The sequence below is a fragment of the Dryobates pubescens genome, chromosome Z (genome assembly GCF_014839835.1).
Source record: "Dryobates pubescens isolate bDryPub1 chromosome Z, bDryPub1.pri, whole genome shotgun sequence".
Taxonomy (NCBI): Eukaryota; Metazoa; Chordata; class Aves; order Piciformes; family Picidae; genus Dryobates; species Dryobates pubescens.
In genome coordinates this window covers 94612339-94636532 of record NC_071657.1, presented here as the reverse complement: position 1 = coordinate 94636532, position 24194 = coordinate 94612339, and the positions used below count along the sequence as shown (strand labels likewise).

At 40.0% G+C, this 24194-nt stretch overlaps 1 protein-coding gene across 2 annotated transcripts in view; it reads right to left on the bottom strand.

The window, feature by feature from the left end:
- PARP8 (poly(ADP-ribose) polymerase family member 8) overlaps positions 1–23487 on the bottom strand; it is a 123044-nt gene extending 99557 nt beyond the window's left edge. For both annotated transcript variants that reach the window (XM_054178667.1, XM_054178668.1), the window contains exons 1-2: positions 23368–23487; positions 22458–22512 (exon numbers count right to left, since the gene is read on the bottom strand). In XM_054178667.1, coding sequence (XP_054034642.1) covers positions 22458–22512; positions 23368–23458 — 146 coding nt within the window. In that variant the 5' untranslated portion in view covers positions 23459–23487. The remainder of the gene's footprint in view (positions 1–22457; positions 22513–23367) is intronic.
- Between the last annotated feature and the right edge of the window lie 707 nt (positions 23488–24194).

Below are 24194 nucleotides of genomic sequence, written 5' to 3'. Positions count from 1 at the left end.
ACCTCAAAGGTCTTTTCCAACCTGGTTAATCCTATTTTATTCTAAATGTGCAGTTAATAAACATTTATGATTGATTTAACATCCCTACCTTATAAAGTAAGCCAAAGCACAAAAAGAAGAGATTATTTTGCAGCCAGAAATAAGATGTCATGTCCTAGGCTCCTCGCAGCAGTTCTCAAACTGAACAATGAGGTAGAGGAATCCAACCAGGAAGGTCATAAAAAAGAAAACTGAGATGCATGTAGCGTGCCTCTGACAAAATTTCAAAAGAAAGAGCAACTAATTAATGTAAAGAAGAGCATCTCTGTGAGAACAAGTGCATGAAAGCTGATTCATAACTGACTGACTGGAAACAGGAAACATTTCTAAGAATCAAAATAAAGGTATCTGAAATTGTCTCTCAGCATCATTAATTTACCTTACACAGACATTGATACATCTACCACGTGGATTACCAGAAAAGGACTGCCCAGAAAGAGCTTGGATTCAGTATTACAGAATCTATTAAATGTAATATTCAAAGCTTCCATCAAGTCTCTAACCAGAATATATCCCCTTCAGAAAGCCCATTCTCAGTGGTATTATTAGGTAGGCAAACCCCAAAGCATGTCTTAACATATACCCACTCCCTTCCCAGTTCTATCTTCATGCATGAGGACGTGGCTGTCAAGTTATTACAATTACCTATGTTAGCAGATACAGATAGCTAGAAGTCATAATACCATCACTACTGCCCTACAGTGATTAATATTAAAGGTAAATAAATTTTCTAGGAGCTAATTCTCAATCTGCCAGCTATAACCAGAGCCTAGTGATAGCAGAACTGATCCTGAAGCCTTAAGTGGTTTATGTGCAGCAAGACATGGAGAAACATTCAATGTGCTTCCTGCATAAAAACATGAGTCTGAAGAAACAAATGTTACAATGAGCATCACCTCTTCTTGGGCTTTATGGGAGCTAAACATCAAAAAACTCATGCCTAATCAAATCCAACATGGGATCAAGGCAAGATGCTTATGGCTTCCTCTATCAGAATGTGTGTGGCATACAGCTATGGCTTTGATGGCAAATGTATAAATATATGGGATGAAGCAAAACACACTTGAAACCAAGGAAGGGTAAAACGTTCTGACTAAGGATGTGACAGCTGAGAGGCACAAAAAATGAAAAATACTATTTTCTGGTTTTGCTAACACAGTTGAATACTATGTACTACAAAACAGGAACTCTCTGGTGCTTAAAACATACTAATCTTTCTGCCCAATCTCTATTCTAAAGTGTAAACACCTAGACAAATGGAAGAAGTAGCCTTTCAAAAAAATCTACTATGCTCATCAGATTGATTCTGTCAACACAATGAGTTCTTATCCATACAGTAACCTCTCTGAAACAGATAGTTGCTTTCTCCAAAACTGCTACACAGAAGTTTCACCTTTCCCACAAGCATGTCTGCCTTTGTTTTTAGCACTTAAACCACATGACCTATGCAATTCTATGAGAGGTTTCCTGTGCAGGATGGAAGCAATTGCAGATAGAGGAGATGAAGGTTTCATAATGCTAGGTGCATATTCCCTAACAATTTTCATGTCTCCACTCAGGCACAAAAACCCCAAAGATAGCCAAGCCAGCAGAAGGCAACATGCAAGAAAGAAGGACTTAGACAACAGAAGTACCCATGCTGAGAATCTCAAGCTTGTATTTTTCACATGGAAAATAATTAAAAAAAAAGTCTGTTCAACTGAAAGCATGACAAAAATTTCACAGAAAGGAGATAACAGAAGCAAAACTTGACAATTATGTCTGTAGTGGTGTGTATATATAAAATATGAGTTCTGTTTTGCCTTTATGAACTGCCTCTATTTTTATGTCTAACAGCTGCTTTTCATTCTCACAGTGTAATGAACTGTGCTCCTTCCACTAAAAGAGCAGTAACAACTACCAATTTGTCAGGGAAAAACACCCACCACAGTAATTAAGAGCTAGTAAGTAATAAGTAAGGTTACTTCAACACAAACTGGCTTTTCTGTTTTCTCTGAAAAAGGTGTTAAGTTTGGAAATAAATAACTTGCACAACTGAAAAACAGTCCAAGCTCCAATGCTGCTTTCTGCAACATCTGGGGGACTGAAGGGAAGGACACATGAAGAGAAATGACAAGCTGAAGACAGGCTGATATATAGGGCTTTCCTGAAAGGCAGGTAACCTGGGCTATGCACTTTATATCACTGCATGTGCACAGGGAAAGTGCTTTACACAGGTGACAGCCACCACAGATGCTGCTGACCCAGAACCAAAGGATGCGTCACAGTAGAGAAGAAATAAACCAGTCAGCTTCTGTGTATAATATAGGCTAAATTAAGCAAGAAACCCATGTTTAATCTACATTTGATTGTTTCCTTTAATCCTCACTTGACAGCTACTAGGTAAAGTGTAAATCCACCCTGGAGGTGAAGCTCCAGAAGTAAATGTTAATGACCGGTGCAGAGCCTGAGGTAGCGGCTGCAGCAGTTGGACCTGCAGGTTACACTGTTCCAAGCCTGGAAGAGTAACAACAGAGTGCCTGTGCTTAGGGAACATGTAGAACAACAAAACAAAAAAGAGTGGTAGCCTCCACAAAACCCAAGGAAATGTGGAAGCTGCAGTTACATGACCCAAGCTCCATCTCCCATTGACTGTATAGGAAGAGGCAGAAGCAACAGCAGTCCTGCAGCTTTTCTTCTTATGTCCTTGCATTCAATTCCCTGTCCTGGTTTACCCTTTCTCACTGCCACCCCCACCACTTCACTTTTGGAGGAGAACTTAAAACAGTCAAGAGATAAAGCTAGTATGTCTAACCCATTTCTAAATGCCTCTACTTATATAAAGTGCATGGCCCAAGAACACTGGCATCTAGCTAGGGAGACCTATTAGGATCTGCTCTGACAACAGCGCTGTTCACAAACACTGGGGGGAACTAGGCAGACCTGTAAATGAAAGCCAAGGACAAAACAATCACTTGGGAAGATCTCACTTCCCTAGGGGAACACAGATGAATTTCCACTGTGAGCATCTTTTTGGTACATGATAACTGTTTCCTGTCAGGTCAAGCATCTCTAATACACATTCAAAACACATATTCAAAACAACAGTCATAACATGCCTATAGATATATGCAGAGAGCACAGCACACATTCTGGCAAAGGGAGAATTATTCAGTACTGAGAGCTACTTTGTACAGAAGAGCCTCAGGCTCTTTAGAAAAAGAAACCAAGTATCTACAGAAGTTATGTATCTACAGGCATTGTTTTATATATATGTGTGTGTATAAGTAGAGAGAGGCCACTTTCACAGCAGAATCAAAGCACTTATGCTTAAATGGGAGCACAGTTAAGAGCGTCTAAGCTTTCATATTGAAGAGTGTTTGGTTATACATCTGGGCATCCTATGTAAGCCAGCAAAGAGCAGGCTAGGAGTCTGAAGGATCCCATCATTCAGATAAAACATTTCTGCACAGCAGAAATGCAGTGCTCCTGCTCTGCTTCCAAATGTGAGTATCTACAGACTTCAGTTTCAGCAGTTTCAGCCGCAGATCTCAACAAAACAATTCAGAAGGGATGCTGTTTAGAACAGCATTGGCAGCAGGCATTTACATAAACCTTATTCCTCTTTCAGAAAAGAGGAAGTTCTTCAAAGAATTGGAGCCAGGGTTCTGATGTTCCCACCACCACCTCCAGAGAGTATAGAGATGACTGCCTCTACCCCATAGCACTGCGCTGCTCTAAGGGTGCACATCACAAAATCATAGTATTACAGAATGGTCCAGGCCAGAAGGGGCGTCCAAAGATCATCTAGTCTGACCTCCCCACAGTCAGCAGGGACATCCTCAACTAGACAAGGTTGCCCAGGGCATCACTGAGTCTCACCTTGAATATATCCAAGGAAGGGATCTCAACCACCTCCCTGGACAACCTGTTCCAGTGCTCCATAGTAAAGAACTTCTTCCTGATATCCAGTCTAAATCTGCCTTTCTGCAGTTTGAGGCAGGATGTTGTGGGGGACAGTGTCAAAGGCCTTGCAGAAGTCCAGATAGATCACATCCATAGGTCATCCCTTATATACTGACATAGTCACTTTGTCATAGAAAGCCACTAGGTTGGTCAGGCAGAACCTGTCCCTAGTAAAGCCATTCTGGCTGTCTGGAATCTCCTCCCTGTCCTCCATGTACTTTAGTATGGCATCTACAAGGATCTGTTCCATGATCCCATGTTCCCAGACACTCATGAAATGTGTATAGTAAAAAAAACAGTCAATGGGATCATATATTTCATATATCATTTAATGTCTCAGCACTCAAAAGATTAAACACATGTCAGTACAAAAATGTCTGTCATCTTTCTTTCAGGTCCACTGAATACCTCTGAGTTCCCACTGCTACTGGAAGTCTTAAGAAAAAAGGAAGGTCTGAATTAAATCAGATTCTTGCTCAAGACTTTTTTTTTTACCATGTCTGTTGAATAGAAGTGCTCAATGATTTATTTTAAAGTGAATCAGTGAAGAGTGAAGAGAAAAAACTTTTAGTCGTGTAAATACATCCTCTGAAAAGTAAAATACAAAATACTATCCTGGCTGACTTATTTCGTTGAGTCCTTAAAAATGTTCATGGTGTCACACTTCAACAAAGACTTCTGTTTCATGCAGATTTAGTTGCTACACCTACATGAATCATGAGGTATATAAATTAAAGCAATCTTAGGAACAGATACAAATGTTTGTTGAACATGTTTCAACTCTACTTTAAAACATTTTATGGATTCCATGCAAATCCAGGTAGGTAGGAATTGTTATGATTTAGGATCACAATGATCTGCAGTCTGAGATGTCGGAAAGAAAGCATACAAGAACATTAAAAGGGAATTAGTTTCTTCTTTTATTTCACTTGATTAGAATTCTGTCAAACTTTGTAGGTTTCAAAGGAAATTATATATATCCACAATTTAAATGTCATTAGTGAGGGGAGAAAGGGACTTGCTGAGCTGTGAAATAATTAGTAACTTTTATCCTTCTTCATGCGGGGGGGGGAAATTCCCATAAATGCCACTGTCAGTGCAGACTTACATCCTCTTACTTTATGTGTTAGATATTTCTTGCATTATCAGTATGAAAGTATGATACTGTACTGGTTTTGGCTGGCATTAAGTTGTAGGGTGATGTGCTTTGGCTATGTTATCAGAACAACGTTGATAACACAAAATGTTTTCATTACTGCTGAGCAGTTGTTGCTTCTCATGCTGCCACCCTGGCGACTAGCCTGGGAGTAGGCAAGGGACAGAGGGGGAACACAAGTGACTCCTGCTGGGGAGAGGGAGTGAATGCAGTGTGGGGCTGAGCTGCCTGCTGGGGTTAACTGCAACAGGCAGTATGTTAAGGGACAGCCCATTACACTGTGTTATGGAATCAGATTTTATTTAACACTATGAATGCCTACAAATTCAGGTGTTTTTGTAAATCTCCAGATATGTCCAGATTCACTTTTATCATGTCCTCCATTAACATGAGTTAAAACTCATGCAGATTCTAGCAAGACTGTATGTCTCCAGTTTAAAGGCAAATTATTTTGTAAAGCATTAAGGAAGGATATTACCTTTTCAATGCTGCCCAGACTTGTTTCAAGGTGTTACTTTTGGAATACTGCAAATCTGCTTTAAAAATACCTAGAACAGGACCACCCATATTTCACCAGAGCTCTTGCTAGTAACAATACCTACCACAGACTCTACATACTTCTGGATTCTTACCTAAGCATTTCTCACTGTAACCTCTTTATATGAGTAAATGTATGTGAATCAGGATCGCAATCCATATTTAAAATGCCACTGACAATTAGACAGATGTTACAAACCTTTCCTTCATCTTTATGCAGGCAAATATGCAAGCATTTAATTTTCAGACTGCAGCCAAGAAGTATCTTAGAAAGAAACATAGGCTACATATACCCAAAAAGTATTCTATAATTAGCACAGTTTTAATTTGTTTGCCTGAAATGAAAATCCTAGTTCAGACAGGAGTTAGATCTAGTGATAACTACATACGACTTGCAGAGTCATTTAAATTTAATCTGATCATGGTACATAGCATGGTCACCACTAAAAAGGTTCCATGATTTTATCAGACTGTGATGTTTTACACAGTGTCCTCAGTAGATTATCTGAGTTTGATTCTCTTTAAAAAAACCCACAAATCTAAACCATGCCAATTATTTCTAAGAATCACAGGAATAATGACATTGTTTTTTACTTAGATGAAAAAAATATACACATCTTTGCAAAGATCTGCAGGTCTCATGCTTTAAAGTCAAGAACTTAATGGCTGGCAAGAGAGAGGCAATGTTTCACCCATCTGTCCATATGAACTTCTGTCCATAATAGTTACTGATAAAGCTTGCCTTATTCAATACAGCTGCACTGCGTACATACACAACTACACACAGCTCTGAGTTTTACTCTATTTTTCTGTAGTGTATTTTGTCCTTTGACCCCCATTCTTGCCCATTTTCTCCACCACTGTTTCTTTGTTACCCCTTGTCTCTAGACCTGTCTGTCTCTATGGTAGCTCCAGAACATCCAGATGAGGATCAGTTTTGTGTTTCTAGGTTGAGCTGTGGTCCTGAGCAGGATTTTCAACCCACATAGCTACAGAAATGCATGAAGCTGGACATTGGGCAGTGAAAGAGCAACGTCTCAAAGCACTTCAGTGAATCCAGGGACACCCTTTGATGTCGCTAAATCTTCATATTTGTAGACCTCATACTGAAATGAGATGACAGCACTCACATTAGGGCAAGACATGCATAATTATATTGCTTTAAAACTGATTTAATAGCATTTCTTATGGTTGAGATCTACACATCTGTGCAACTCTGCCACCTTCCTCTATGCCATTAAACACCTGAAAATATTATTTCAAATATCTGAATGCAAGTACATGCCTTCTTACAGTACAGGTGCTTCTGTTCATAAACTCCTGATTTGGATTACATTTTTTCATCCATGCAATACCTATCTGTGAAAGATAATCTAATTTAGACCTTCTCTGTTATCTCTAACCTTTTTTAAAAATGCCATCTGGGAAGGAGAAAACACAAGAGCGGAAACTGGTTAAAACCATTTTGCACCAAGGTACCTCAACATTAAGTTGTAAATGTGATCTTTTTATTTAGAGGCCAAAATACACAGACTTTACCAGTGGGACAAAAAAACCCAAAAAAAAAAACCCAAACAAACAAAAAAGAAGCTATTATTCTTCTTTACTGATTAAATATATCCTAGATGTCAAGGGGTTGATGTATCCTTCACAATTCACTAGCTTCTGAATCTCACAGATGGTATGCTAGAGCTGCAACTGTCATATTACTTGAAACACCACATTGAGGCAAGAATCTCACTACTGCTTTGTATTATAAGATGGATTTAGAGCAAAAATCCCTTGAAAAATACATGAAGTTATGTCAACTGACATCAGATGAGTTTCACTTCACAAAAAGAACTCATTAGCTGACCCAGGAGACAAAAGATTGAATGCTCATTAAAGAATCTTTAGACATCTCTGTTCCTAACCAGTCATGTCCCCTGAGCACTTGCATTTCTGCTCCAGAGTCTGCATCCAAGCTGCCAGTATACAAGCAATCTTACACAATTAGTCATAGAAACACAAAGGATTTAGGGATTGTGAGACCAAATTTTAGAAACATCCACAGCTAAATGACACATTAAAAGGCACCTGGCCAATGTAGCAGTTCTAAGAAATGCTTAGGCTCTGTTTTCAATCCAGAGCAGCCTAATTGTGGAGCTGGATGTACTGTGGGGTCTCACAGTTGAGTGTCCTGGCATCTCCACCCCTGGGAACTAGAGCAAGATCATATGATACTGAGGGAAAAGCAAGCATTGCCACATATAGCTGTATTTTGTAACAAAAAGGGGTGGTATAGATACATAAAGCTTCATGACTCTGGACAGGAGGCAAGTGCTTAAAGTCCCTGACAGTGCATCTCCTGACACAAGCCTGGCAGCTTTTCCTACTGGGCAACTCAGGACATTCCTATTGCAGACCTCCTCAACAGCCTGCCAGACCTATCTGAAGCTGGGTCCCATACTGACAGCAGTGAGGCACAGCAAACTAGATAAAGGCTAGCATGCCCTGCAAGACAGGTGCTACAAGACAGAAATAAATTTCTTTCCACAGACACTTGGAGAATAATTCAAAAGGCCAGTCGGCCTAAGTTTCTCTGATGCACATGCTGTACTGCTTTCTTACTAGGGCACTAGTACTTGGCTCAGCATGTTCATCCATCTGCACTTTCAATGGAAAATAAAGTTCTTTTAGATTTTATTCTAAAAGTTTTATAGTTTTACTATGCTGTTTCTCAAGACTCCTCTGCAGAGTCATTTGTCATTTTACTGGTGTGATTGTGTAGAAGATTATTATGAAATAATGAAAGCCTAAGTTCAGTGACCCAACATCCTGTCATTAACATTAAAACATGCCTGTATCAGAAACATAAGCATGGCATGTTAAATGCTGGAGCATCCTGATGGAAATCTCAGATAAAAGTAGAATCCATCACAAATATATTAATGGATAGACTCCCTGACCAGTTATTCTTCTTTCTAAATGCTACTGACCCTGACATTGACCATGTGGGATGGCCATTTGTGATTACTGAAAATAATACTAACAAAGGAATCACTGAGTAGCTGAAGTGTAAATTACTGTATGAAGGAGGGGGTTGAGATAGGGAGATGGCCAGGCAGACACACAGGGTTAAGTCCTTTGAGTGTAAATAAAACCAGAATCATTGCTTCTGCTTTACGCAGATGACTGTGGCTACAGGTTAAGACAGCAAAAAGCATCAAAGCAATTCAAACTATAAAAGGAATTATTTAAAACTTAAATTTGGCCAAACGTTAACTATTTGTCTCAATTATTCCAAAAATCTTTAAAGGAAATGACAAAATATGACCACACCAAATTAAATTGACTTTGGTTAGGCTACAGCATCTCATTGTCTAGAGGTGGAGAGGAACAGTTCAAATGTAGAAATCTGTTATGCATTGTGCTTCAGTCAAAATCCAAATCAGCAGCAAAGTTAAAATGTCTGTGCAATAATCCCCTGTAACTTTTCAAGTACAACAGTAAAAAAATTCAGTAGGTTTGACCAACTGACTTCAAAACAGAAATAATCTATGCAGGAAAGTCCTAACTTCACCCCAGACCACCAGTTCAAGAATTTTTCAGTGCAGCATATTCTCTAGATAATCATGAGCACACTGCAATCACTGGACCTTCAATTCAGTGGAGTTTGAGAGCTGTAGAAGATTCTCACTCAGCAGCAGCTAACATCCCAATCAATGTATGTTGGAAAGAGTCAACACAGAACTTCAAAATACCAGGGGCGTAATAGCTCAACTGTTTTACTTATGTGAGCCTTGAATGCATGTCAGTAAGATGCCTTTTTTTTAAGGAAAAAAAAAATAATATTAATTTGGAAATATTACAATAAGGTGTGAAATTGGTCCTCCTCAGTCCTTTGAAAAAATACAGAGGTTAACAAATAATGAAACAGATACTGATATTGTGCTTATTGTCTTTTAAAATGCTGTAATTGTAGTTGAAAGTAGGTGGCAACAAATAGCATCTTACTCTGTTGTCACAGTGTAATAAAGACGCCTTTTAACATGCAGCCTGAGTTCCACCTTGCATTGGTGCAATGCTGACCTGTACTCTTTTTCACTACTCCCTCCAGGTTACTCTTCTATACTCCTTCATGCAACAGCAGCATCTGAAGAAAGAAAATACCGAGCCACTTGCTGTGACAAGGCTCTGCCACGTTTGGCCACAAATTAGCACTCCTCCAAGAAATCGTGCAGAACATCTGCCACCTTCCTGGCCACAGTTGAAAACAACCAGGAAACTGAGAGGCAAAACCTATTTGTATATACATTTTTTAAAAAGTATGCAAATTTGAATCAGAGAAAAAGGGAAAAGAATAATTCTTATTACAGAGAGCTCACATTATTCAGAGATACAAAATCTCCGAGGAACAAGAAAAGAGAAAGGTGACACAACGCCACTTGTCTAAAATCAGCATGCGCTAGGTATGGGCTGGAGTTACTGCATATGTTACAGCTTTGTGCATGCTACACTACTATATGAAATTAGCACTGTAGAAGAGATACTCTCCGTTTAGCTCCTCTCCAGGAGAAAACATTTTATGCTTAATCTGAAAAACTCTGAGCCCTCTGGGAAGCAGACACAATAAGAAAGGTCTGTGATCCATCTTCAACTCGGGTTTTATTCCCCACTTCACCTGTTATTTCATTGAAGTAGTTGATTATTTATTTTACCTGACTTGACACCCACCAGACAGTCCTGTGGAGCCATGAGTCACACTTGACCTGACAAGGGAGAAGAGCAGTCATTCCAAAGCACGTGCCCCCACACCTAGCTACCACAGCTGGCAGAGTGCAGCAGGGCATTCTGCTGCTCTATATGGAGCTGCTCTCTGGTCCCTCTGATAAAAGATGGCCACTTCAGGTAAATCTCAGTGCTACCTCAGCTGAGGTGTGGAAGAAGAGCCTTCAGCAAGGGTATATCAACCTCCCTCCATTTTCACAATTGTGCACAGCACAGCCTGGGCTGGGAATCTGCACAGCAAGTAAAGCTGGCTGTCAAGCCTGATTCATAGAAAACAACACACATACCCAAGGAGTCCAGCTCACACTAGTGAAACTCCACTAGCAGATTTGCAATAGGGTAAGTCTTTCATTTCTCATTTTTATCAAAGCAAAAGCCAACCAAGGAAAACCACAAACAGCATCACAGGGCAAAAAGTCACCCTTGGTCAGTTACACTACTGGACAAACACAAGAACATTGTAATGATCCCCACAGAAAGTACTGAACACCCTGGGAAGCAGAGCGTAGGAATTAATAGCACTTCACACCTGATGAAATCTGCGTGGTTACTCTTGGAAATATTAGAAGTTTCCTACATTCCAGGAAACAGAATTTAAAAATGTTACTGGATAAGTCACTGGAAAGGGGCTCCCAAAGCTCCACAAAGAGTGCTACTTAACGAATGGGTAGCCTGTAGATAAAGAATGAAGAATTATATACAGTAAAAGCTTTTTTTTTTTTCCCCATTTGCTTTGCAGTTGCAGTTAAAAAAATCTCTATAATGCATAAACATATCTCTATAATGCAATGCTCAGCATTGTTCAAGCTAAAACACATTCTTACACCTGGGTGGCATCGACAGTGGAGATCTGAAATGAAAACTATTTCTAAACATCTCTGTTCTGTCTTCCATAGGTACAACAGAATCTCAAAAATAATACAGCAAAAAACATATTTTAAAACTTAATCACAAACAACTCTGGCTGTAGCTGATATTATTTCAGATTATTTTTTTTTTCTAGCCTTTTTCTATTGGCCACTCACAGATAAGACCACAAAAACACACAGCAATTAACATGCTCTGATTACCATAGAATCCATCAGGTTGGTAGGGACTCTCAAGGGCCATCTTGTCCACCCACCCTACAGCGAGCAGGGACATCTTTAACTAGACTGGGGTGCTCACTTTGAGTATCCACTGTTATTCTGCTGAATCTTTTCAAGACCCAAGGAGAGAGATGGATAGATAGATAGATAGATAGATAGATAGATAGATAGATAGATAGATAGATAGATATACACACACATATATATATTCTGAAGAAAATTGAAACAAGTGATGCATAGCTGCTCCATGTTGCTAATATTGTTGTTTAATAGCAACTATTCCATGTTTGTCTGCTTCAACAATATGAACAGATATGAACATATATCCGTTTTTGTCAGAATAAATCAGTGTGCAGAGCTCTTCTGGAAAACAAAAAGCCAGAAGAAGGAAGGGTGGAAAATCAGAAGCTAGGAACAAATGAAAAGACAATTGTAATGAGACTATGGTCTCCAGCAGCACAGCCAAAATGGCAACAGCACGGTCAAAGTTGGTGTGAAACCTCTAACTTCTGCAAATTGAAGTCATCATTAGCTCTCATATGGGAATGCAGAGGTGATATTTTTTGTGGGACAAGACCTTCCTTGTGCCAGAGGGATCACATGGTAATATCTACATTACATACAGACAGGCAAGTACTCTGTCAAGTTCATTCCAGCACTAAATAGGGGTTGCATCACATGCACATCCGAGACACAAGTACCACACTGCTGAGAACATGCTTTAGAAGTTGCTGTGCCAGACAAGATGTGCCACCTTTCACAGTGATTTTCCAAAGACTTGACCCCCTTTGGTGATGGTTGATGATGGCTTAGTAACAGGGGAAACTAGGAAGGACTTTGTAGCCAGGGGAAAGGCTTATCTGCACCCTAAATGATAATCAGTTTATGTCCTCCATGAGGACATAAATAACTAGCTTTTGGAATTTTTATCCTGACTCATGTAACTGCAGCTTGTGTTCCCTTCATGGACAGCAAAACTAACACTTACTAGCACAATGGAATGTCAGTGTCCTTCACAGAATCATGCCTGCCTTGAAGTGCTGGATGTAAGAGGTATTTACATTCCATATCCCTATATGTTTGTTGTCCTTGGCAAAGGTCAGGTTTCCACCAGACTACAAGGTGGATGGGTTTCTCGTGCCTTAAATAAAGGCTTATACTTCTTTGAAGTAGTATTTTAAAATATCCAGCTATTGTTGTTTAACAATAGAAATGGTATAGGAAGTTATTATTCATCACAAGAGGGACAATCAAAACAAGTAAAACCCTACTTGTAAAATATAAATTCACCTACTCCCTGTAGCATGGTTCACAGGGAGAACATGTTTATTTTAACTCACTACATATACCTCAAACCAAATAAACTCTAGAATTTCTCACAATTTATGACTTTAAATATGAATACTGAAACAAATAAATAAAGTGTAATAGCTGTCAATGTCCTTGGAAGATTACTGACCAAAATATTTCAGTAAGAAGAAATAAACTGCTTGGCCCATGCAATTTTTACTTTGGTGATAAAGGCAGATCAGCTTTAACCAACACTGAAGTTCAATGTAAAATTCCATCGACATCCAAATGTGGCACAGTGAACATGTAGAAAGCAGGGCTGTATGCCAAAGGCAACTGTATAAATCTGGAGTAATTCCACCAATGTGGTGGGGCATTTTGGTGGGTTGATTATCGTGCCTCTACATCATATCCATAGTAAAATAATTTAAAACTTCTGTTTGCTTTAGTTAACAAAATTAGTATATGCCCAAGGACATTCTTGCAGAGGTTATGTTCCTCTCATCAGCTAAACATATCTAATTTCACTGTTCTTATCATCCACTGGTAAAATAACGAGTCCTTTTTCAACATAAAAACCTACAAAATCCTACTACTGAACTTTTATGCCAGGATGTTCTTGTTCTACAGGATGATTAAGTCTTTACATAAACATGATTTTCTAACTTAGAAGAATTAATAAGCTCAGTTTTCAGCTGTATCTCTGTTAGAGCTACAACTTTATACAAAGTATTTCCTGCAATATGCAAAGAACTGTGATAAACTAGTAGAAAAATCTTGATTTATATAAATCCCTATCTATAAGGAAAAGCTGTTGACAGTGTCCATAACCACTGTACTAAGGCATTAATAAATACACGTTTTCCACATATTTGTTTTTAATACTTGAAAGTTACACTTTTTTGTCTGAAATAATGTAAAACCTTTTATTAAATTTCCACTGTTTTGCACCAATCTATACAGAAATAACCAGATTTCACACAGTTTTAGTCTGCACATAGTCAGTATATTCCCTTTAGATGTTTGCACAGAATTGTCCTAGTGAAGAAATCACTATTTGTATTTCAGCTCATAGTTATACCTACAGAAACCTCTAAAACCATTTTGGGACTCAGCTTAAGATTTAATACTGGTTCTGAGTGAGTGACAGATAAAGAGGTTTTCATGTGACCTCGCAAATTATATTCGTAGAAGAGGATCCTGTGACAAACAGGTTTTCAGATGCTATGGCTAAAAAGACAGATGAAGAAAAGTATGGTTTTGACAGCTGTCCTTCTGCCTGTGTCCTCTGCAATGCCAGCACCATGACAAGAATGCATGTAAGTATGCAGCTTTCCCAACATCCCACAAAGCACCGGAAAGTGAGGATATATCTAAAAAGAGGGCAGGAGACAGAACTCTGCTTTTCAGAATTGCCCCATAGGTGAACAAAATCACTTGGATTGCTGTCACTAAGAGCAGTCAGGGACTGAAAAACATCAGTAGCATCACTGTTGACCCAAGCAAGCCCCAACACATCAATGGAATTACTCTGGATTTATGCAGTTGTAACTAAGATCAAGCAGTTGACTATCAGCAAGTACTTTCGTGGCAATGAAGTGCTTCCTGCTTTTAACACCTTTACCAACCCCGGGTCCTAATCTGACAGAAAACCTTCCAATTATTTTCACATTTTGCTGTATGTATGATTACCATGGGGTGAGAACTCCTCATCAAAGAGGTATTTTTCAATACTAAGGAAAAAAGAATAATCAAGAATGTGTGATATCACTAAAAGCTCTCTAAAATAAAATACTCTACAATTTTCAAAAAAGCTAATGACCTGGAATGCTATGTCTAATCCATAGTTAATTCCTTCTACTCAAAAGCAAATGTTGACTGTCACAAACACCTTATTGGGTAGAAACATGGCAGGTGAACAGTGCAAAGTAATCCTGCCTTCTAGCTCAGCTCTTAAAATATGAAAAATTCTTATCTAATAACATGGAGCACTCATTTAAAACAACATGATTCTAAACTGAAATGCAGAATGCTACAACATTTGAAAGGAACTTATTCTTTAATTGTATACTGCTTTCTACAAATGATATTTCACCATTATTTCCACTCTCTTTGGGCAAACAGTACATTTAATTTCACAGGAGACATGTTGTCGCCCCTTTTATTTGTGATGTATGCCTCAAGGCTGGAAAGAGATGTCTGGAGGGTTTGCGAGTTTCTTTGAGCTTCCTCTTTGCCCTCAGATCTTGCTCCTGAAGGACTCCCACTGAGCAATATAGAAATTTCCCTCAGAAGAAGTGATTCAGTTCAATCCCAGTTGCCAGGACACACCATAGTCTTCTACAATGGCCAGGAGAAGCCAAAGTCTTCTACAGGGCTCACACACATACTCTGCCTTCAGGCAAGCTACAGAAAGATATACACCTTCCAACCTTCACCCAAGGCTGTATTCTGCCTGTTACCTTATATGAACACGTGCAAGACAAAAGGATTACATAATACCAACATGTATGATGGTGTTGAGCCCTTACAGGAGGGGAACACAACGTCTGACATAAATTCCCTGGAGATAATGGGACCTCACAGGAGAATTCTAACAAATGAAAGCAACAAGCTGGTCAAGCAAAAGGCTCTTTTCTGCTCTTCTTCCCATAGAAATTGTCTAGATGCTACCTTGTATGAGCATGTGGAAGTCTGTCAAGGGAAGATGTTCATTCTGTACCTTGTTTAGTCCCTCTTCTTTCATTGAGATTTTCTTGCTACTGCTGCTCAGGATAGCAGGCTTATCTTTACAAGTCAGTTTTACCCTGTTAAAATGAGCTCCTTTTCCTCAAATGAGGCCAGATCAGTGAAATATCTGTAAAAATCTTCATACTCCTTTAGCAAGGAAGATATTAATTCTTAAGAGCTGTTCTCTTAAGTGGGCTTTATTTAATGCCAAGGCACAATTATACACTGGGAGTTTTTCTAGATTAACTCACATTTAATCCATTTTAATTGTAACTGAAATGAACTCTCTCAGCAGTTTAAAATTTACTTCTCCTCTAGGTGCTGAGGTTTATTAAAGTACGTATTTTGACTCTGAGTGATTAGACTTGGACTCAAATAAGAATTCATATTCTACACAGTAAGTAAATCATGGTAAAAATATGCCAACAAGCATCTTCAGCTCTTTATTTATGAGCAATGAAAAATATGGGAAATTCTTACAGACTAAGAGGAAAAGCCAGAAATGGCATTAGTCCCAGTACAGAGAAAAGTAATCTAAATTAATTTTGTCAGAGTGAACTCTGCTTTCAAATTTATTTGTTGTATTACAGTAACACTTTAACAATGACAGCCTATAGGTCTTTTTGTAGATACTTAGCATGTTAAAATATGTGATGAAAGCTAAGAAAGAAGCTACTGAAAACGTTTTCAGTAAAGACACTCCAGGACCCTTCCAAACTTGTGCTGTCGAATCATCCAAACAACAATGCATACATTTGTACAAGCAGAACACCTGCATAAAGATTAGGATGCATTTTAGAGTGCTAAGGAAGCTGCAGTAATACTGAGACCACTGGGAGCTCAGCACTTCTGAAAACTAGGCCGCTCATCTAAGTGCCTAAACCCACATTTTTGTCACTGAAAAGGCACTAACAATTTAAATGTATTACTCTTATTTCCAGCATACTACGCAGCTGAAAGAAAATGGCCATTAACTTAACCAGAGCAGTAAGAGATCTCCACAAGTTCATACCCGCCCTGATATACATGATTTTTACAAGATGCAATGATGGGGATTACACTAATTTCAAACACTGCTGATTTTCTAAGAGCAAGGCAAGAAGGATCTGTCAAACACAAGACCATCAAGAAAAAAGTGAGCTCAGTAAGACTGTGAGTAGAATGCTGCTCATTTTGCTTTTCACAAACCCTCAACATTGCACTTAATGGCTGAATCACTTATTAAAACACATCTACTGAATTTCTTATAGTATCTATCAAAAACCTATCAATAAGAATGTACAGGTAGGTTTTATGTACATACTACCCACTACCAATATTAGAAGGTAATATGAAGTCAGAAATAGGTATGACTATATAGTGGAAAATTGTCTTAAAGAAAGATTTTTAAATGGAAACTTAATTAATACCTGACAAAAACCTGTTTTTTGAAGGTACCCAAGGCTGTACTCAACATTACTTCATCTACAGAACCTTTAACAGAGAGATTAAAATCACAAGGCTTGCCATATTTTAGCTAAACCAGAGTACCGTCTCATATCACAGGTTTTCCTCACAAGTAATGGTGCAGTCCCTGCAGAAATGTTAAGCCATATCTGATAGGGAAGTTAAATTTTAAAGACTATGTACAGTCTTCTGGGTGTTTTGAAAGAGCAATAAACAGGCAGCTAAGTACAGGCTGTCTATCTAGTTTCCTCTCTTCTCTTGCTGTAGTAGAGGTGGATTTTAGGAATGTAATTACATATTTAATAACCTGAACACAAGGTTAAGCTCAGCCAACAGTAACAGAAGACGAATTGTACTTTCACTCACCCTTCCTAAGCCTTGTATAAAACTAATTTCAGCTATACTAAAACCAGAACAATGGACTCCATAAAAATCATCTTTCCATCTTCTTCAGTCATACTCCCAGGGCACTTTTTTATGTTTCAGTTCAAAAATGCTTTCAGTTCTCTCCTTTTCTGCTACAGCATGTGTAATTTGAACATAAATTTTAAAATAAAGCCACACATCCATTATCCCAGATCCAGTTTTCTTCACAGCTTTTTTTTGCACTTTAGCCTTCCAGCATTATGGGAGCAACACAGAATTTCAAAATTATTCAACAATGGGATCTCTCATGTAGTTAGTTATTAAAGTCATGTTTAGTAGCAACAGGGCATATCACTGAAGGTGGGAGGGGGGAAGGTTATCTGTATTTATTCATCACTAAGTGGCTAAAATGTGTGCGGAACATAATGTGCTAGGATATCAAATAGTGCATTTAGTCTCTAGCTATGGAAAGCAACAAGCAATTTATTTACTCTTTCAGCGGCACAGCTCTTTTCAGCTCCCCAGCTGTGAAATATTTTACTGCCACAGTGAGGTGGGAATTAATTCATCAGTTTACAGGAGACTTACTGAAACTACAGTGTGTTCAGTTCTTACAGGTCTTACCTAGTTTCTTTACAATCTCCTGCAGTGTTACACCCATTCCAACGCACAGCCATACTGTCATTACCCCTCACTGCCAATAAGAGCTAAGTACATGTTAAAATGAAGATGTATTTTCAGGACTGATATGACATTCTTGTTTAGGATCACAAAAAGAAAAAAAAAGTGATGTGTGAGAAAAACACTGAGAACAACTAAGCACTGCTTCTATGTAAACCATGTCAAATGACATTTAAAGGGAAAACGACTTCAGGGCAGACAACAGATCAACAGTTCTGTTCTGGTTTCTGCGTGGTTTCTGTATGAGCAATGTTTCATGAAGGGGCAGAAAATAGGAAAAAAGAAATTAGATTATTTTCTTAAGAAGAGAGAATTCAACACATTCACACTTTTATATGCTTTTTAGATCCTATAGCAAAAGGCATGAAAAAATCCAGCCATTTCTCAAATTCTATCAGATGTAGGTAAAGAGGAAATCTTGCACAGTCACAAAACACCTTACTTTATAAGATATCTGACACCCTACTTACAGCTTGCTGACAATGAAATTAAAAAATATTAAATTGATTAATCCTTTGCCTCAATCCCCATACTATCCACCAAGATGTGCTTCACTAATAAATTTCCAACTACAATCTTCCCAAACCAGCCAGCATCTCTGCAATGTCAAACAATTGCAATAATTTGGAAGTGTAAACACAATGTATTGAGAAAAAAAAAGAAAGAAAAAAAAGTAGTGCCATTAACTAAAGGATTATTTATGATAATTTCCACAATAAAAATGTATTTGTACTTACAGAGATTCTTCCTAACTTTTCCAGAAAAATCCTGCAAATGTAGAATCTCCTTGAAGACGACTTATACCCATCCAGTGATCATTTACACAAAGATTATTTACACAATGTAACAGCTTAATATCACCTAAAGGTCCACTGCTGGAACAAGTCTCTATATAGGATTTTTTTAAAAGTTCTTAGTTGGCTTCCCCAGAACCTCTGAACTTGACCAAAAGCTAAGTCATGCCCTCAGAGTTTGATTCATTACTTTACTGTGGAAACACAAGTTAACTCCACTGTAACAATGATAAATGTACTCTGGATCAAGCCCATCTATTTGGATTGATCTGCAGCATGGTTATGTACTACCTCAACATCTGAATAGTACTAATATAGGAAGAGGCTCTGAAATCAATCCAAGCAATAGGAAAAATCAGTTAAAAGTCCAAGAATCTGTCCCAGGACTGAAAAAATCTCACATGGATAAATCTAACAGTTTAAAGAACACAACCAAACTTAGGTTCCCACTGTAACTGAAACAAGACTTCTGCACTGACCTACATGGCATTATACTGCTTTATTGAGAATATGGGTTTAATTTTATAAAGACAATTGAAAAATTGCTAACAGGCACTCCGGGCAACTACAGTATGCAGCGGAAAATCCTAAGTGATGTTTAACTTGCTTGTATTGTCACCTGATTTTATACAAGGGTAGGACAAAGAATAGTTCTTCTCATACAGAAAATATATTGTCTGTTTTCAGTGGTTTCTGCTCTTGTATCTAACTGCTATAGCCAAAACAACGCCATATGACAAACTGACCTAAAGGAACATCTAAAGGAAATAAAGCATGAAAAAGACTTTGCTCCAAACACTGTTAATCAGTGCTAAAGTACTGTAATATTCCTTACAGAACACTTCTAATTTTTCTCATTTACATCTGTTTCTCAGTTTGAATATCCATTCAGAGAACAGCCACCCCTTTGCCCATTAATCAAAAGCTTGTGCTCCCATCAGTTCAAAAACCAAAACCTTCAGGCTGACCACCTGAAGCAGCTGGACAAGGCTGATACTCAATATTATAGATGACTCCTGGTAAAAGTTTTTGGTAACAGTTTTATTGGCACTAAAAGATCTTAAAAGGTAATAAAGGGCAATAAAAGCAATAAAAGCAAGCAAAGCAGCGCACTGGGCCTGAGAAGGGACAAAACTCCACCTCCACAGGACAACCTTACAATAGCTTTTTCATCTTATATAGTTACATCATCTACATAAGCAAACTTATGCTAAATAGAAGGCAGGCATATGATAATGAGTCTTAGAATAGGTGGTCAAATCCCTTCTCCCTACTTTTGGTGTGGTAAGGGTCAAAGTATCCACTTTCACGCATGCTCAATTATCCAGGCTTCTTATCTGAAGAAAACAAATTCCTAGTTCTGAATGTTTATCTTTAAGACATCTCCTTCTTACCCATGGTGTCTCCAATTGACCAGACAGTATCCTTGCAAGTCTGCAAGATATGTTTCTTTCCCTTTACCCCCAAAACAGGCCTCACAAGATCCTGACCCTTAATCTCAGTACACTCTAAGTCTTATAATTTTAACATAAATCACCAGTATATTCATCACACTCAACTATGTGATTTTAAGAAGTTTTGTCATGTAGGGACAAGTCCTCAGTGCAGCAGTAAAAAAAATGGGGTCACCACTTAGGACGTCCACAGGTGCAGCAGTGGCAGTAAGAAAAAAAAACATGGCCAAATTCAAGAAAAAGGTCCTCAAAAAGTCTTGGGATCTATTAAATTGTTGATACATACAAATCATTGCTGTTGACCCTGTAGTGGAGATTTACTCGAATGTTGCACAGACTGCAGTACAGCTGCTGCTCAGCCAGTACCTTCTCCAAGGAAAGAAACGCTAATTCATCTTTGAAGTTTGGCTCTTAATAATCAAGGCTTAAGGTTTTCATTTTAGGTACTTCACAAGAGAGCTTACTATAAATTTGTCACTCAGGACACCACTGTACACTAAACATCAAATGTCTTTCTAAATCATTCTACAAGCAAGGCAGAGAACATGAAACCTGTTATCTTAAAGGAAACTTTTTAGATGTCCTTAAAACGTCAAAAAGAAAGTGAAAATCAAGTATGCTCTAAGTAACAACCCACTTTCATGAATTTCTGTAAGCATAATATTTGTTTCTCGATTCAAGATGTAAGGCCATCTTCTTTCTCCTGTTGTAGAAGTGACAATGTCTTATTTCAACATTCATAAATTAGGTGGTTTCCCATCAGTTATGCCCTGAGCCTTTTTATTTCATTCAGCTTCATAAATGGCAACAGTAGACAGGTTTCACTTCCTGGTTTCTTGCCACAATGTTTCGTTCAGAAAGCACTGGAAAGTAACTTTCGAATTCAATCGTTTTAATTACATGACAAACAATATTTCCGTGCCTTTCAAAATAGTCAAAAAGACCAAAACATATACCAAAACACTATATGTAAAAGTAAACTACATGATGTAGTAAAACTACATCAGTTCTATGCTACTGGGTGAACTGTTCTACTCCACTGATTCCAACAACAGAAGTTGTTTTTCCATTAACAAGAAAAGGAAGGGTAGTGAGGTAGGAAAGCATTTCTCAGAGCAGTCTCACAGCCTTGGGACTATCTGGGAGCATGATCCTGCATCCAGACCCTGAACATACACAGGGATGAATTGATGGCTGTGGGAGTGCAGTGCCTGCACTGAAAGGTTCACTTGCAAGGAGTACAGTACTTTAACCTGATGTACCCTGGGAAAGAAAAACAACTGTCAAAGTTGTCAGATGAACTGAGAAGGTTAAAACAAATAATTTTTTTTTAAAAAATAAAATAAAACCAAGGACAACCAAAAAAAACCCCAGCCCCAAGACTACTTGCCAAGTCTTACAAAATTCAGCTACAAGATAAGAGAATGATAGAGTATACACTGCATACACTGTTAACATCTTATTAAGTAAAATGTAATTAAGAGTCAGGGAAATTAAAAGGATGTGTTCAAGCTTTCATGTGTATTTCCTTTTGAAAACAGGCAAGTACAACAAATGCTGAAGTATAACTGAAAAATGTATACATGCACATTCTATTTTACAACCAAAAGCTTGGAAGCACTTGAAAATAATACTGAAACTAACAGTCTATAAACACATTTTTTAGCCTTATATGTAAGCTATACTGACTTTTCACTTACACCAGGAATCTGATTTGGTCAGCTGCAGACAGTCTTGCATCTGTCATGGGGCTAAATATAGCTCTCATGTTAGAGAATAAGGTGCTGATGTGAAATTTGGTGTATTTGTTATTAAAATCGTAACTTTGCCCAGGTTTTTAACATGGATTACCTTTATATCATACACTGATGCTTTACTGTGTTTGTTAAGTTTACATGCAGCAGAAATCCTACATATCCGCATCAAGAGAAACACTGAAGCTTCACAGAACAGCATTCAGAGGATTAAGCTCTGACAACTAGGATCACCTTTCTGATCACCTCCCTTGCCACGTCCTCCTCAGTTTACGTTTGTTCCTGCAGATGGTTTACTGATCTGCCTTGCAAAATGAAAGGAAACAAAAGAGCCTACCACGGTATTGAACCACTGAACTTCACTGCCAGAAGGAAATGGAGTCATTATTGTAGAAAGAAAAGAGTACCTTTTGGAGCCTCCAATATAGGTGAAGGTAAAGGTGGAGTCTGAGTACCTGAAATCTGAAAGACAAGGAGCTGTGTTATTACAAGTTGTCTTTATTGTGGTTGAAACAGGCGATGTTTTACAGATCAGCACTGAGCTACCGACACGGGAGTACGGGAGTGGGTGGAGGACAGTGTTAGGGTGAATCAGAGAAAATGCAGCATCTCCCCCCAGCCTCTCGCAACAAGTGCCCGGTGCTATGGCAACGACAGGGATTTCCATTGTCAGAAAAGGCAACAGGCAGCCGCCAACCGGGCTTCTGCGACGGCTCGTCACGGCCGGCACCGCACCGGCAATGCCAAGGAAGCCACGAAATCCCGGGGATGTGTTTCACAGAAAGGGTGGGGGTAGGGGGAGAACGTTCATTGCTGGCCATGTCACCGACCCTGAAGCCCGCCCGGGTAGGCACGGAGGATGGCAGGAGCCCGGCCGCCAGGGTAACAGCCACGCAGTAGCCACCAGAGCCAACAGCAGCGGGGCTGCGTTCGGCTGGGCGCTTGTCTCAGCAGCTACGGGCTGCGCCAGGCGACGGGGGGCACGCAAACGGTACACGCAGACTCGCACCCGCACCCACCCGGGTTTGGCGTGCGGCCGCTGCCATGCTGATTCGGGGTGACCCCCCACCCTGCCCCCCGCCCCGTTTCCCGGCCGGCGCCTGATCTCATCTGCCCTCACATGCCCTCGGAAGGAGGAAGCAGAGGGCTGAGAGCAGGCACACGCCGGCCCGGCAGCGGCCCCCACTCCCGAGAACGGCGGCGAAGGGCACAGCCCTTGGCAGTTGGGGGGGATCCAGAGCGGGCGGCGGCGGCGGCGGCGGCAGCAGCGGCAGCAGCCTCCGCGCCACCAACCAGGAGCCCGGGAGAGAAACTCACCTGCAAACAGGCAGTCCTTCTCCGCCTTGCACTTTTGGATCACAACGTCAATATCCTTCTGAATCCTCTCTTGTCTTGAACACATCCCCATTAAATAAATCCCAAGGGAAAAAAAAAAAAGGCAGCCTTTATTTCCACCCCACCCCGCCCCCCGCTCTACCAGATTTTAATATTCAGTCCGAAAGATGGACCCTGGGGCTGGCAAGCAGGAGTCTCCCTGGCGGCCCAGAAGGGATCCGCTCGACCGGCTGGAGGACGGAGGAGGAAGACGGCAGGAGCCGATGTTGCATGCCCAGATGTGCCCGCCCAGATGTGCCGCCGCTGCCGGCGAATGGCAATTTCCTTCACAATGGATCCAGCGGAGGGTGGTGGCGGCGAGACGGGATCCCCCCACCCCCCACGCCCTCTGTATTTTTTTTTTGGGGGGGGGGGTTGGTTGGCTGGTTGGTTTTTTGGTTGGGTTTTTTTGGTTGTTGTTTTTTTTTTTTAGGAGGGAAGGGAAAAAAAAAAAGGGGGGGGGGGGGAGGGGGCAAAAGGAGGGGGGAGCCAAGAAGCCGACCCGACCACTCACATCCCCGCCCCTCCTGCCAGCAGCGGCGATAGCCGCGCGGCAGCAGCGCGGAAAGCCGGCGGCGGCGGCGCCTGCACCCGGTCCCAGGCGGCGCGGCGGGGCTGACGCTGCTGCAGCGATGCCGAGCCGCAGACCCTCCCCTCGCTCTCGGTCCGGCACGTACGGCCCCCGCCGGCTCGCCCGGCGGAGGCGGTGCAGAGGAAGGAAGAGGCGGATGCACGAACCCGTGCGGGCGGCCCGGGAGGCGGCAGGCTTG